Source organism: Mustela nivalis (assembly GCF_964662115.1).
Source record: "Mustela nivalis genome assembly, chromosome: 13".
In the NCBI taxonomy this organism is placed as follows: domain Eukaryota; kingdom Metazoa; phylum Chordata; class Mammalia; order Carnivora; family Mustelidae; genus Mustela; species Mustela nivalis.
In genome coordinates this window covers 30,277,833-30,292,232 of record NC_139032.1, presented here as the reverse complement: position 1 = coordinate 30,292,232, position 14,400 = coordinate 30,277,833, and the positions used below count along the sequence as shown (strand labels likewise).

Genomic DNA, 14,400 nt, shown 5'->3' with positions numbered 1-14,400 from the left:
TGAAGCCAGCTTTTGCAGAAGGATAGAGCTGAGTGGCAAGATGGAGGCACTGGGTCTCAGTGATGGCCGCTGAGTTTCTAGAGCAAGCCCCTCCTGAAACTAGCCTCTTACTCATAGTTTTTTTTTGTAATTTAGTCAGTTTATGTCACTGAATCAAGAGTTCTACCAGAAGTATCTACAGATTTCTCTAGAAGAGTTAAGTGGAAGACTTGAAGCCACTGTGGTGGTTGAAGCATTAGGACGGTAGTAGGAAATTGAAAATTAGGAGGTAGGGTCAAGAAATATCAAGACTTGGTTACTGAGTAACTATAGTAAGTGAGAGAAATGGAGGCATCCAGTGAAAATGTGGTGATCAAATTTTGAAAATAAGGTGAAATCATTGAATTGAGTTAAACAGGAAGAGGATAAGTGGAGAGTTGGAGATGAAGTCCACTTTGAACATCAGTGTGTCCGTGGATCACCCAAGGCACTACAGTCATGCCAGAGCAACTGGGTGTGAGTGGGAAACTCAGAAGAGAGGTTAGCGGTGGTGCCAAAGATTTGCGATCACCCCCATCCAGGTTGATCACAGCATGCTGGTGATTGGAGATGGTCCACCCAGATTGCAGGCGGCCTGGTAGGAAACAGAAGGGACCTGCTGAGATGGGAGCCTGCCGGGCCAAAACTGACAGACATGCAAGGACAGGCAAAAGAGAAAGGAGGCAAAACACTCAAGAAGGAGGTCATGATTTGCTGCGTGGTGTCACGGGCCACCACATCCCATCTAGGAAAGCCAGATGAGTTCTCTCCTGAATGCAGTTGGGGCTGATGGGGCAGATTTCAAATAATCTATTTCCCTGACTTCCCTTTATCTGCTCTGCTTCTATCTTTTCCTCCTCGTCACCAGTGCTTCCAACAAAGGATAGAAGGGAAAAAATACCAAGACAGGGACTCTGACCAGGGAAAGGAAAGATTTGGGATGCACAGTGTCTGCAGCCCTGCCTCTATGTAGGAAGGGACTAGACTGTGGCCAGGCTCTGGAGTGGAACCACGTTGGTTACCAGGGCAATAATTAGTAGCATCTACTGGGAAGCAATTTGTGTTTAAAAGATGTAAAGTTACCAAGGACACGTGAGATTTGGACATCTATATAGAAGAATGCTGATCCTAAAACATCCCTCACCAGAAACTTGGAAAAATTCATCCCACCCTTGTTTGGTTAGGATCTCTGGTTACTGTTTCACCTGATGGACATCCAAGGGGTCTCAGATTCCAGCAACCAGTAACCTCTCCTCTCCTGATTCTTGTAAGTCTTACCAAGTCTTGTAGTTTACAAGCCATCCTGTACTTAATCTCAAAGCACAATAGTATACTTTTTAGGTGTTAACATAAAAGACACCAAAAACACAGTTTAAAAAAATGATGGATGTTTATAAATGCGTGGATAGATACACAGGAAGCAGCCAAACAGCGAGGGATGGAAGAGCTTGCCCCTGGGTGAGAAGGAGGCACACTGTGTGCTCTTTTGTAGCCTTTGAATTTCATTTTATGGACCTACCAAAAAATTAACTTAAAATCCTACAAAAAAGCAATAAAGCTGCTGGTAGGGTATGCATTCCAGGAGGAAAAGGACAGCATAAGTATTACATAACAGGTGCGTTCATAGAAATACACAACAGGGATTCCCTAGAGCAAACGTTAATCACACAGTCTCAGTTTGCTGCTGCCTGGCAGCTTCTGCCCATCTTACTCAGATCACGGAGGAATTACCCTAAATCCCAGGCAGGAAATGGAGGCATGAACCCTTGTGGTATTGATGGGGTCTGAAGTGTTAGGGTTTGGGGATGACAGTCAAGAAAGAATTCTTGAGATGTCTTTTGTGCAAAAAGGTGGTTTTATTAAAACACAGGACAAGACCAGTGAGCAGAAAGAGTTGCCGTGGGGTCATAAATAGTGGCTGATCATATACATTCAAGTTGGGAGGGGGTTAAGGACAGGTATTTTGGAAACAAGGATTCCAGGGGGCTGGCTGTTGTTAGGAAAAGGTCATTTATTACTGTTTAGCAAAAACTCAGTCATGAGACACTTCAAATGTGTATCAGTGGGTCATATGCTTGGAGGATGATTGCTAACATATATCTTGGGGAGTAGAGACAAAAGGAGTTTCCAAAGGAATTTTTATATGTTAAAGTATACTTACAGGATCCTGGGGGGTGGGGGTCGGGGTAATGTTAAGCTAAGATTGCCTTTTGCCCTTAACAAAGCATTAACATCATGACAGCTGAATTCCTAGAGGAATGTCAATCTGCCTATTCCAAGGACTTGTCAGTGGGCTGTAGGCCATAAGGAAATTTGATTTTTTCCTTTTGCCTTTGTTTCCTACATCAGGATTATTTGTGGGTCCTGGAAAGGAGGGCCACTGCTGACTCCTGATCTCCCAGCCACTAATTATTGATCAACCCCCCCCCCCCCCAGGACAAATGCAGCCCAGATAGGGCCTCATCTACATGCAAAGGAAGTGGCCAGAGGCTGAGGCTTGGCAGGGGCTGGGGTTGGGAGGATGCTAGTGGTGTGGAGGGTTCTAAGGGGTCTGTGTTTGTGGGAGAATGAGGAGACTGTCCTAAATCCTCCTTGTGCGTAGGACACCTGTGGTGTCTCCAGCATACTGCCAAGCAAGAGGAGCTCACTGAGGAGAGAAGAGAAAGCTGTTGGGTGAGCACAGGAGGAGATAAATGTGGTAGCTGTTCTAACTTTCCCATGCCCAGAAATTCAGACTGCTAATCCACTAAAGACAGGTGGAAGGGCAACAGGGCCTCTAAGGCATTCCAGATCAAATCTGACCTGACATCCACCCACCCATCCACTTAATTCTGCTACTCACAGATGGTTGCTGCCTCCTGGCTCTGTGGTCAGGTGCTGTGGGTCATTCCATCCCTGTTAGGAAGTCAGGGTTCTCTGCAGAAGTTCATTGCAGTGGTGGAGAAACAGAACAAAGGGCAGTTTGCCTGCTCTTTGTCTGTTTCAATTTCTTCTTCTATAAAGCAGAGGTTAATAATAATAATAATAATACCTACCTCGAATTTCTGCTGGGCAGTTGAATGAGAAAATCCGCTCGATGTGTTTAACAATGACATATGGTAAATGCTCAATAAACGGGCGCCAAAGCCTTCAGTTTTTATTCCCCAGTCGAAGCACCCTTAACCTGCTTAACAGGGGAAATGGGAAGTTTATAACCACCGAGGTCCCCGTGTGCTTTAACACGCTTTGGGGGGAATTGGTGTGGAAAATAGATTAGGAAGGGAGGAGGCTAAAGGCTAGAAATCCAGAGAAGTCTGCAGGCATCCAGATGGGAGGTGGAGGGGCGGGAACTCGGGCCCTTGGCAGTGGCATTCGGGAAATATTTTGGAGAAATTCTCTTTACGACTTGGTAACAGGCTGGGCACGGACCCTCGGCGGAGGGCACCGACCTTGATGGCTGGAGGAAGGTGGAAGGTAGGAAGGCAGCTGCAGGGAAGATCTTAGAGGCCTTGAGCTGGAGAAGGGCGGCTTGGGACGGGAGGCAGAAGCGGAGGGCCCAGAGGCTGCTGTGAGTGCAGGGGTGGGGTTCGAGCTGGAGGTGGAGAATTTGTGCGGGGGCCGGGGGGAGGGGAAGGGGGCTATTCTCGAGCGCTGCTGGCGCTTGTCTAGGTGCGGAGGTGCTAAGCCCGATTTCCTCCTCGGACCCTCGGCTGCAATGCAGTCGGGCGGGCCTGGAGGAGCCGCCGAGGCACGGGATGACCCCGCGCTGGGGACCTGTCGGGAGTTCCCTCCTGCCGCGTCCCTTCCTCCCTCCCTCCGCCTCTAGCCGCCTCCGAGCTCCCATTCCGCGAGGCCCCCGGCGCCTCCGCCCTCCCGCTTCCCATGACCTCAGTGAGACGCGCTCGGGATCAAGTTTAGGCTGGTTTTCCAGCGGGCCGCCGGCCAGACCGCAGAAACCGCCGCCGTTCACACCCGGCGGCCGCCGCCCTCCCGCGGCCAGGGCGGGACGGGCGCGGGCGGCGGGGGACGGGACCCTCTCGCTGGGCCCCCAAGCCCGGCGGCGGCTGTCGGAGAGGTTCGCCTTTCACCATCCGCTGAATTCTAAGCCGGCGGGGCCCCCAAGGGTCGGCGCGCGGGGGACGATCGGCCGCTGCGAGCCACAAACTGGGGCGGGTGCGCCCTGAGGAACTCGCGCTCACTGCCGGTCCGGGATCCCTCCGTCCCCCGCAAACCGGGAGTTTCCGCTCCGCTCCCCGCAAGCTCGGGATTCTCCGCAAGCCCAGGAGTACCCCCCCCCCCCCCAGCCCACTGCAAACTAGAGGTCACTGCCCTCCCACCCCCAGCCAGTCCCGGACTCCCGCCTTCCCCCTTCCACGCAGGCCCAGGATCTCCCTCGGCACTGCAAGCCCGAGAATCTCTCTGTGTCCTCGCTCACCGCAAGCCAGGGATCCCTCCTGCACTAGCTCCTACCCCGCCCCACCAATTTAGGATCCCTTTCCATCCGCAGCCCATCGCACGCCCGATCCCGCCTGTCCCCGGCGGGGTCCCAACTCCCGCCTCAGTCCCCGGACTGTGGGCGGGAGGGGCGCGGGTTGGGGATTATCTCGCGCTGCCCGCGCCCCGCAGCTCAAGGGGAGGCAGGACCCCACCCACCGCGGCCTCTCCTCCCGGCCTCGCGTTTCGCGGCGGACTAGCCCCCGGGCGCGGCTGCAGCTCTCAGCCGCGCCCGGGGGCTCGTCCGCCCACCCAGGGCTTCCTGCGAACGCTGGGACTTGGGACTTTCCTGAGTTTTGCGGCTCGTGGCAGATACCGCGCCCTCGAGGCACAAGCCCCTGGAATCGGCTTTCATGTTTTCCATCACTACAGCCGGAGCGTAACTTAATTAGCTTCTTTTTCGTTTCCCCAAGGGAGAAAAGGAACCTGAGTGGGAGGAGCCGATTGTCTCCTCTGCCCAGAGGCCGTGAATCCCTGGGGCTCGGGTGCGGTGGCCTCCGCAGCCGGGGTTTCCGGGGACGGTTCTCAGCGGCAGTGGTGGCCTCCTGGAAACTTCAGAGGAACTGTATCTGAAGCTGCTTATAGCCACGTGTACCCTCTAATAGTGGCCTGTGGGGCGGGAGGGGTAGGCGGCCTCCCTGGCGGCGGCGCTCCCAGGAAGCGGACAGAGCCGAGGGCACACTCCACGCCTGGGTCCCGGTCCCGCCTGGCAGGGCGGCGGCACAGCACGGTCTCCCCGTGCTGTGCCGCCGACATCACCCGGTCGCCACACGCGCGGGAGAAAAGGCCAAAAGGCCTCTCCTTGCCCGAACTTGGCAGGTGCCCCAGGGCCCGGGCTCCCGTGGGTGGCGCTGCCTGTGCCCCGCGCTCAGGACCTGCAGTTAACCCCACCTGACTCTGTCTCGCTTTTCTTGGGCGCTTGGGTCTCCCGCCACCTTTGTGTATCTTGGACGTTAGATTCACTGTCAGAAGCGTTTTTGTATTTGGCCAGTTCCAAACTCAAACTTCTCTACAAAGCCCACATTCCTGGTCGTTTGGGGTTTTAAAGGCCAAGGGAGAGTGGAGGAAGTGATGTTCTGGCCTTCCCGTTCTTTCAGGCCTGGCCCCCACCCCCGTTCCCAGAATTTGGGGTGGCCTTTCCTGATCACTCATCCCAAAAACATGTTTTTTCGCTTTTGGACTCTGGAAGCCTCCCTGTTTCCACCACTCAGCACACATTTTGCACTTGGGTTCCTTGATTTGTTCTGTCCTCTCACACCTTCCTGGGGGACACTCCAGGCTTCCTGAGATCTGCTTGTCCACCCCAACATACCCTAGCACACTGCTGTGTCCTAAGCTGTCTTTTAGGAGCTGTACAACAGCTTTTCGTGGCAGTATGGCCGCTGTGGGCCATGTTGGGAGGGGCATAATGGCACCTTAGCCCCAACTCTACAGACTGGCTGATTTTGCCTTCTCTGGGCAGGTCAGTAAATAACTGCCCCCGGAGATGACTTGCCTGGTGATCTGGCTTCAGGAGGATCCCAGGTATGACATTCAGCGCTCCTCCTAGGTCGCTCAGCCTGTTCAGCTTTGCGGATGCATTTCCCGTTTGGTGGAGGAGAGGTTGGGGAAATTAGGTTGTGAAGTGGTCTGAGTAGGTGGAGGTGTTTGGAAAGACCAGGGAAGTCTGAGGTCAGGGACTGCCCCGAAATGAACTTGGGGCTCTGCCAGGCGGTGCTGAAGGAAGGCGACTTATGGTAGTGGTCAAGGATACAGTGAGTACCGCCTGGGGAGAAAGAGAAAGTCAACTATGGGCAGCACAGGGATGGCGCTGGCAGGTGGCTGGGGGGCAGAGCAAGCATGATCTGGTCCTGTGAAATCAGTTCTCATGGAGTACATGTTGGCATTTTTGTCTCGAAGAATTACAACCTCTTCTTCTCATCAATGCTTTTACAATAGTTTTAGGAAAGAAAAATATATGCATTAGCTATTATGAGCCTTCTTTTGAACTCTTTCAGTCTGGAAGCATGTCTCCCTTTCCGAAAAAATACGATCAAAGTTAAAAAATATATGTGGGGCAAGGGGGAGACTAATTCATATTTTAATTTGACAAGATGGCTCACTAGAATTTCCTTAGAGACCCGTAAGACATTCAGAGATGCACATTTCCCCCTTGTTTACATAAGCTAAAAGAATATAAAGTGAGTTACAGTTATTTCTTTCAACAAGACGGAGGGGGCCCATTTAGCTAACCAAAAAGACATCTGTAGAAAGAGGCATTTTCTTAAAAAAAGAATTTTAAAAAAGATTTTATTTATTTGAGAGAGTGCGAGCAAGCATGGGGTGGGGGAGGAGCAGAGGGCAAGGGAGAAGAGGGAGAAGCAGACTCTTGGCTGAGCACAGAGCTATGTCCCTGGCTGGATCCTGAGATTATGGACCCTGAGATTATGACTTAAACCGAAGCAGACACAACTGAGCTGCTCAGGCACCCCAAAAGAGCATTTGTTGATTCTTCACCATGAAAGAGAGCAGTACAAACCCAGGAGTCAAGTGGGCATTATCTGTGTCAGTGAAAGGCATCATACTCACATAATTAAGACTAAATTTGGAAATTGAGGGGATATAACCACTGCCACTTGTTAACCTGCAGCAAAGCAAATCAAGTACATATTGACCAAGTTGAAACACATGCTAAGGACAACTCTGGGACTCCAGGATGAGCTCTGCTGCATATCCATGAGCAAAAGGGCTCACTGGAGAAACTATCCTGCCCAGCGACGGTCTCAGACAAAATATTAGCATGTCATATCATAGTGTTAAACTTTAAAAATAAAATAGGTGCTTGTGCTGATCCCTCGATCCCCTGAAAGCCTCTGCAGATGGTTCTGACTTGCCACTTGAGGGCTGGGAACCTCACAGCCTTGCACTTCCCTCCAGAGGGTCAATCCCCAAAGGGCTGTTTTCATTTAAAACTCTGTAAGACCTTGTGAGGCAAGACAGCCCTCCTGTGGTTGCCCATTAATAGAGAGAAAAGTGTGATGTTCCTCCCATCTGCCAAGTAGAGTGGGGGAGGGGGGCACATAGTACACAAGGCTGTCTGTCACCCAGGGCAAATGCAGTGGCACCAATGACAAGATGTGTTCCCTTTAACACTCCCAGAAGCACTGGGTGGAGGATGCTTTGCAAACTAGGGATGAGGGGGGGGGGACAGGATTACATCAGTGATGACTGGATGAGAATTCCATGACTGGATGAGAATTCCGCTCTGCACTCTGGGCTCTGTGAAGGCAGATGAGTCTTACAGGATCATATGCGTTCAATGACATCCTTGGTGGGTCCTAGACCTACCGTTAACTGGATTTATGACATAGTGGCCACGGAGGTAGCCGTTCATGAATGTTGAGGCAGGCAGTGATTTCCATTCATAGGGATTTTATAGACTAGTAAATGTCAAATAAAACTTTTGGGAACTGATTTATGGTTATCAACTTTGTATCAACTGAGGACAACGGAAGAAAGACTAAAAACCACTATCTGTTGTTGCATACAAAGAAGACAATTTTAATATAAGGAAGGGTAACTTCAGAATTTAAAAACTGCACACATTGTACTTTTAAAACCTTTGAACTATACTGTCCTTGGCTTTCTCACTTTCTGTGGTCTGCCAGAAAGTTTATCACCAGCTCCTCTCTGCAAACTAAGGCTCCTTTGCCTTGACCACTCAGGGGCAGCCAATGATGTTAATTTACTCTAAGAAGTGGTTGCAGGGCTTTAAGGGAACCCCAAGGAATTCAAGTGCAAAAGCCTCTCAGTATTTTGCCTCAGTTTCCAATATTAATAACTGTGTGTTGAGTGCTTTAAAGAGAAGTGAACAAGACAGACTGTGGCAAATAGAATCTTGGAAACTTGAAGCTGGAAGGATTCTTAGCAGTGATATCACCCCTGTGGTTTTTCACACCAGTGCTCTGTGGGGGCACGGCAGTCCTGCTGGAACCAGCAGACCTCCATTTTAGTTATTTTCACCAATTGATCTTCTAATTAAGACAGAGCAGAGTTCAATTGCTTTAAAAAAAAAATGCTTGAACACCACTGATTCAGCCCACCTCAAATTTAGAGGGGAAACAGGCCCAAAGAAGCCTTGGGATTTGCCTGGGGCCCTTTTTATCCTGAAGAACCTGGTGGGGGTGGGCTAGGCAAGATTCTTTGCCAGCCCCCCTCACAGTTTCTGTTCCCAGCTTCATCAATGGCTGATCCAACTCTTCCCATTGCTCTGGGGCAGAGCAAGTTGACCCCTAGAGCTTCCCTCTGGGAAATTTCTGACTGACCCCTGTACTCTGGTCAAGCTGCACCTTGTACTCTGCTTGACAAGCTGTTCCTGCATCATGAGTTTCACTGGCAACTGCTGAAAACTAGTTTTTAAATTCCAGGTCTGTATTTTTGCTCTCACTTTGACTTTTACTGATAAAAATATCTTTAATAGTATTTCAATTTATTGTATGAATATCATTTTATGATTCAAAGGTCATAACTATGTTAAAAATTTTAAAGGTATTTTATTTTATGAAATATCCACTTTTATTAAAATGACTGAACTCTCCCATCTGGTATATAAACTGAGATCAAGGGGTTTCTACTTGCTTCTCTGGGCTCTTCCTACAGCTAGGCCCAGAACAGGCGAACAACATTGGTATGTCTACCACAGATACACAATATATTGATTTTGTAGCAACCACCCCAGTGGTAAAACTCAGCATCTGCTAAGTCTGGATACAACTCAGCTGAAAATAGGCAAAAAAAAAAAAAAAAAAAAGACTAATTCATGGAGACAATGATTTGCAAACTGTGATTTCTAATCATTAGCGGGTCATAAAATCAATTTAGTGGGTTATGAAAGCATGAAAAAACAGAGACATAAGAGCCAGAAAGTACAACAGAAATGGAGATATCAAAGGACACTGCATGCCTTATGGGTAAATATTATTTCATGAATATTTTGTTTTAATCTGTATTAACACATATGTACTGAGTCATGATATAAAATAGATTTTGCAGCCCTCAACAACACCCCAGAGAAAGTCATATTTGGTCACTCAGCCCCTTGAGAAAAGATTTCTGTCTTTGTTTTTGTTTGGTTTTCCCAACTCCCTGCCATGATTCTGTGCTGCGGAGACAGGTAATCGAGAGGCCCCGCCCCCTCAACCCAAGGATGGTCCACAGCCGTCTGCGCGCCACCACTTCCAGGTCACCGCTGTTTCCTATTTTTCTTCCTGACCTATAGATCCGGGGCTCACAGCTGCTACAGCGCGCCTGAATGGAGTCAGTGGAAACCTCGGGTCTCTGCTGGTGTGGGCCTGGCATGAACCCCTGGCCTTCACAGCCAGCGCACTTCACAAATGCTGTCTTCGCCTTTTACCTGTAGCCGTACCTCCCCTGCACACCTTGAGCCGCTGGCATGGTACACACAGGGACCGAGTGAGTGAGTCCACAGAAACGAATTCAACAGTAAGCACATTCCGCCAATTATAAACTACATACATTAAATTCAACAAAATAGAACAGTTTTAAATGAACTGTCTCTTCATTTCTCTATACTTCATACAAAAGTCCTACACCAAGTTTACTGGATACTGATGAAATCCTAACTGTTGCCTAAGCAGCGGAGGCATTGCCTTCTGTGGCTATCCGTAGTAGTTCTATTAAATACTTCAGTGTCAAACCTTGAATAGTACAGTTATACAACACTGGCCCTTTGTATTTGAGCAGTTATAAACTTATTATTTTAACACATCGTATATTCAGTACTAGTTAACACTTTATCATAATTCAGTGATAATACATGATACTTTGGGAAAAGGAAGACAGTTAACTGAATTTTCTAGATGCTAGTGAGAAACATATCAATGTACACCATATTTGGGGATGACCATAATTTGCCTGCGACGTAATGGAATCCAGAAAAGTAAACCAAAGCCTTTTTAATCCAGAAGGACACAAATGTTGCTTGAGTTCAAGCCCTTCACCTTTCATATTAGGAAATACCTGCGCACCAAGGTAAGTGACTTATCTATAGGCACGTACTCACTCAGTGAGGGAGATGTCCCAGGTCTCCTGATAACAAATTCAGACCTTTTCTATTTCATAAAGATGTTTATGCTATAATACAATCATATTTTTAAAAAATCAAGTCAGATATCAAGGAAAAAATACACGATAACCTTTTAGGCTAAAACAACCCTAGAGCAAGAGTTGAATAAAAGCATATGTTGACAACGGTGTTCAAGGGACCATCATTATTAGTGCGGAACACAGTGTTGTGGGCGGGTAGAAGCTCACTGATTAGAGTAATTCATTGAATGTTTATGCGTTATTTTTGTGCATTAGTTGTGTTTTCATCTGTATCACCTGTGCTAAATTTTTTCCACAAAAATTTGTCATTTGATTTCCAAAGTGAAGTTTCCAGCTCCTCCTTCCTTTTGGAGGAGGCAGCAAAGGGCACTTTTTCACATAGAGTCTCTATCACTGCCAAGTCGGTGAGTTTGCTAAGACTGTCGTCATTCTGTTCATTCAAGATGTCCCAGAAATCTTTTGGTCTCTGTTTTGCTTTTTCCATGGGCCCTGAAAGAACTTTCTTTGGCAGCTGTGTGGGACTGTTCCCATGACTTTTAAAGAGGTCATCAAGAATAGATGTGTCACCAAGTAAGCCTACCATGGAAGTGTTTTCTAACTCTGGATTTTCTAGGGTTTTGTTCTCCACTTTGAAAAGGGGTTCATTTCTTGAAATGCCTGTTCTTGTTAGGTCCCGTTGGTCTTTCATGGTATATTCAAATTTTTCTAACTCATATACTTCAGTGTTCAGGGAATGGGATGCTACAGTGTCTTTGGAGGCTTGGCTGTTTTTCCCATCATCAGTCTCTTGGGTAGAGTTCATTGGTGACTTGTTAGTTTCTCCATCATTAGAAAGCACCTCTTCTCTATGGAAACCATGATTTTGAAGCTTAATTGATTTTTCTTTATATTTCTGGGGCCTGCAAATTTGAGAAACTTTTTTGGGAAAATCTTTAAATGACAAAGTTTCAGAATCTGACAGCCTTTCTTTCTTAGGAGATTCTCTTTTTTCAGACTTATTCCTGACTCTCTCTCTTTTCTGATGGGAAGATTTAATGAGTTCTGCAGCAGAATCCACAAAAAATTCTTTTACCTCTGGATACTGAGAAGCATAAAAATCTTTTAGCATTTTCTGTCGTTCTTCTGATGTGGCATTAGTTATATGTTCAGCAAATTCCTTTACAGAAGGCAAATTAAAATAAGAAGCCATTTCTTCAAATTGTTTTCTGAAGATTCAATGAACAAAAGCAGTGGTTATTTTTATTACATTTTATTTTAAAAGACCTCATCATCAGTGATATTTTTTAAGGAGACAAAGCTATGTATATTTGACCCTTGTATAACAAGGGTGTCAGGTTTCCCCATGAAGTTGGAAATACGAGTATAACTTTTCATTGTCCCCCAAATTAGCCTACTGTTGACTGGAAACATTTACCAATAACAAAACAGTCAAGTAACACATATTTTGTATGTTATATGCATTATATATAATGTGCTGTATTATGTGCTGTATTTTTACAATAAAGTAAGCTAGAGGAAAGGAAAATGTTATTAAGAAAATCATAAAGAAGAGATTTTACATTTACAGGACTGTATTTACCAAAAAAAAAAAAAGTCTGCATTTACACTGTTAAAACCCGTGTTACTCGAGTCAACTATAATTTTATTCATTTAATATATATTACCTTCATTCCATAATGAAAATGCATTTTAGGCTAGCAGGATGTGACCTCTTTCTTCATGCTACTGAAAAAAGCTTTTAGCCCATGAAATAACCAACTTTTTAAGTTATTCTGATAAATACTATTAGCTGTCTCCTGGGAATTGTGGGATCCCAGCATGTTAACTCCTCCAGTCAGCCAATTTATGACTAACATGAGAATCATAATTTATATAATCTGTATTTGAAAATCTATATTGCATTTAAGTCTGATAATTGAATTATCAAAGAGAGGTCTTAATGAATGGAAGAGAGAAAATTCTGAAAAATAAAGGAATTTTTTTCTTCTCTCCCCTTTTTTCCCCTTCTTTCACAAATACAACATAGAAATTTCACACAATTTTTTGAAGATCCTAAAGGAAAATTCTAAACTGATAAACCTAGATTTTTTCTTCCCCCAACTGGTCTAACTTGGGTCTAGACAGCCAAACTGAGAAGTAAGATGCTATTTAAAGCAGTGAGTTTCACTCTTACTGTAAGATACTAATAAAAGCTATTTTGTGCATATGTGAGGAAACAGGCCTTCCAGAACCCTCGTAAGACAGATGCAGAAAGAAAGATTGTTTCAGAACCCTAAATACCAGACTCTGCTCCTTTCCCCAGATGAGGGTCTTATGGACTGAACTGTGTCCCCCTCAAATTCATATGTTGAAGCCCTGATCCTCAGTGTGACTCTATTTGGAAATACGGCCTTCAGAAAGTAATTAAGGCTAAATAAGGTCATAAGAAGCCACCAGAGAGATCTTTCTCCAAATGAGAGGACATGGTGAGAACGTCACCATCTGCAAGCCAGGAAGAAAGCCCTCAACAGAAGCTAAATCAGCTGGGACGCTGATCTTGAACTTCCCAGACTCTAGAGTAAGAAACAGCTTTCTGTTGTTTAAGCCCCAGTCTGTGGGATTTCGTTTCGGGAGACAGAGTAGATTGAGACAGAGGGTACTGCTTTGCTGATACTGAGTTTGGGCCATGAGTCAGGAGAGCTCAATGTTCCCAAACATTCTTTCAGACAAAAGCCAGAGATGGTTTTGTAGCCCAAAGTTTTAGAATTATATTTATATTTTATATAATACTTTCTTAAAACAGTCATTTATGCATTTAACAAATATTTATAGACCCTCTATGTGCTAGGCACCATGAAAAGCCCTATACCATATTCTTTAAGGAGTTTATAGTTGAGTTGGGGAGACAGATGCATGAAAATCAAACTAGAAAAGACTGATAAAGCCCACTACAGTATGAATACAGGGCCCTGTGGGTGCCCACAGATACTGAAGCCAGCGATGGGTCATGGGTAAGGTAGCAGGGCAGGCTTCCCTGGTGTCACCAGTCAGATAAGGATGAATGAGGAAACATTCCAGGGAGAGGGGGAACACGCACAGGCCTGCTTCTGAGAGGACCTGGCGTACAGGAGGAACAGCCAGGGAAGAGGGTGAAAATTATGAGGGGTCCGTATGCCAATTTCAGAAGTTTGCATTTTCTCCTACACACAACAGAGACCCCTGAAGGTAAAATGATGATTTATTTATAATGTATGTACATAGGAGCTCTAAAGCCACTATGATTTTTGCTGTTCAGGCCAGGTTACATAAAGTTTGTGTTTCCTGTGATTTGAGTGGCAATCCATCCCATGCGCTCACGACTTTCTTTCGTGGCTCCAGATGAACACACTGGCTTCCAGTCCTCACCACACTGGTCCTATTAACTGTTCCAAGTCCAGATATTATCTATGCTTGATCAACAGCCACTCTTCCTGCCAAAAGAATATTTAATAACACAAATACAAGCTTCCAAATTTCTGTCCTGGAAATTGCCAATGTTCTTGTTGGAAAGCAACAAGCACGTTCTTAAAAGGTTCCAGTTTTCACTTCACATGAAGTAATGAGGTATTATTATTTTGTTTATTAATCATCTCCAAATCCATTTTCATGGCCTTTCTAATAAATATTTGTGCTGCAAAGATTAGGTTAATGGCCAAGTTATGGGCTGATGTCTTTTTATTTATCCAACACTTGGTGGTGTCTCAGCAGCTGCCAAAGTACTTTCACCTTTGCTATGCTGACCTCACTCACAATCCCCATGATTCTGTCACTTCTGGGAGGGACCTG

The 14,400-nt window shown here is 46.2% G+C and overlaps 2 protein-coding genes across 3 annotated transcripts in view; both read right to left on the bottom strand.

The window, feature by feature from the left end:
- Positions 1-245: 245 nt before the first annotated feature.
- Positions 246-5,247, bottom strand: LOC309846306 (uncharacterized protein; the record flags this gene model as incomplete). The annotated part of the gene is made up of 4 exons (XM_082695182.1): positions 246-2,934; positions 3,054-4,078; positions 4,527-5,043; positions 5,087-5,247. 3 exons carry the CDS (start codon positions 5,245-5,247, stop codon positions 3,287-3,289), a joined length of 1,470 nt encoding a protein of 489 aa, XP_082551308.1. The 3' UTR covers positions 246-2,934; positions 3,054-3,286.
- A 1,502-nt stretch (positions 5,248-6,749) lies between these two features.
- Positions 6,750-14,400, bottom strand: part of ERCC6L2 (ERCC excision repair 6 like 2) — a 153,701-nt gene continuing 146,050 nt past the window's right edge. For both annotated transcript variants that reach the window (XR_014302375.1, XM_082697236.1), the window contains one exon: positions 6,750-11,801. Coding sequence is in view for 1 of the 2 variants with exons in the window: in XM_082697236.1 (XP_082553362.1) it covers positions 10,835-11,801 (967 nt within the window). In the remaining variant the exon portion in view is untranslated. The remainder of the gene's footprint in view (positions 11,802-14,400) is intronic.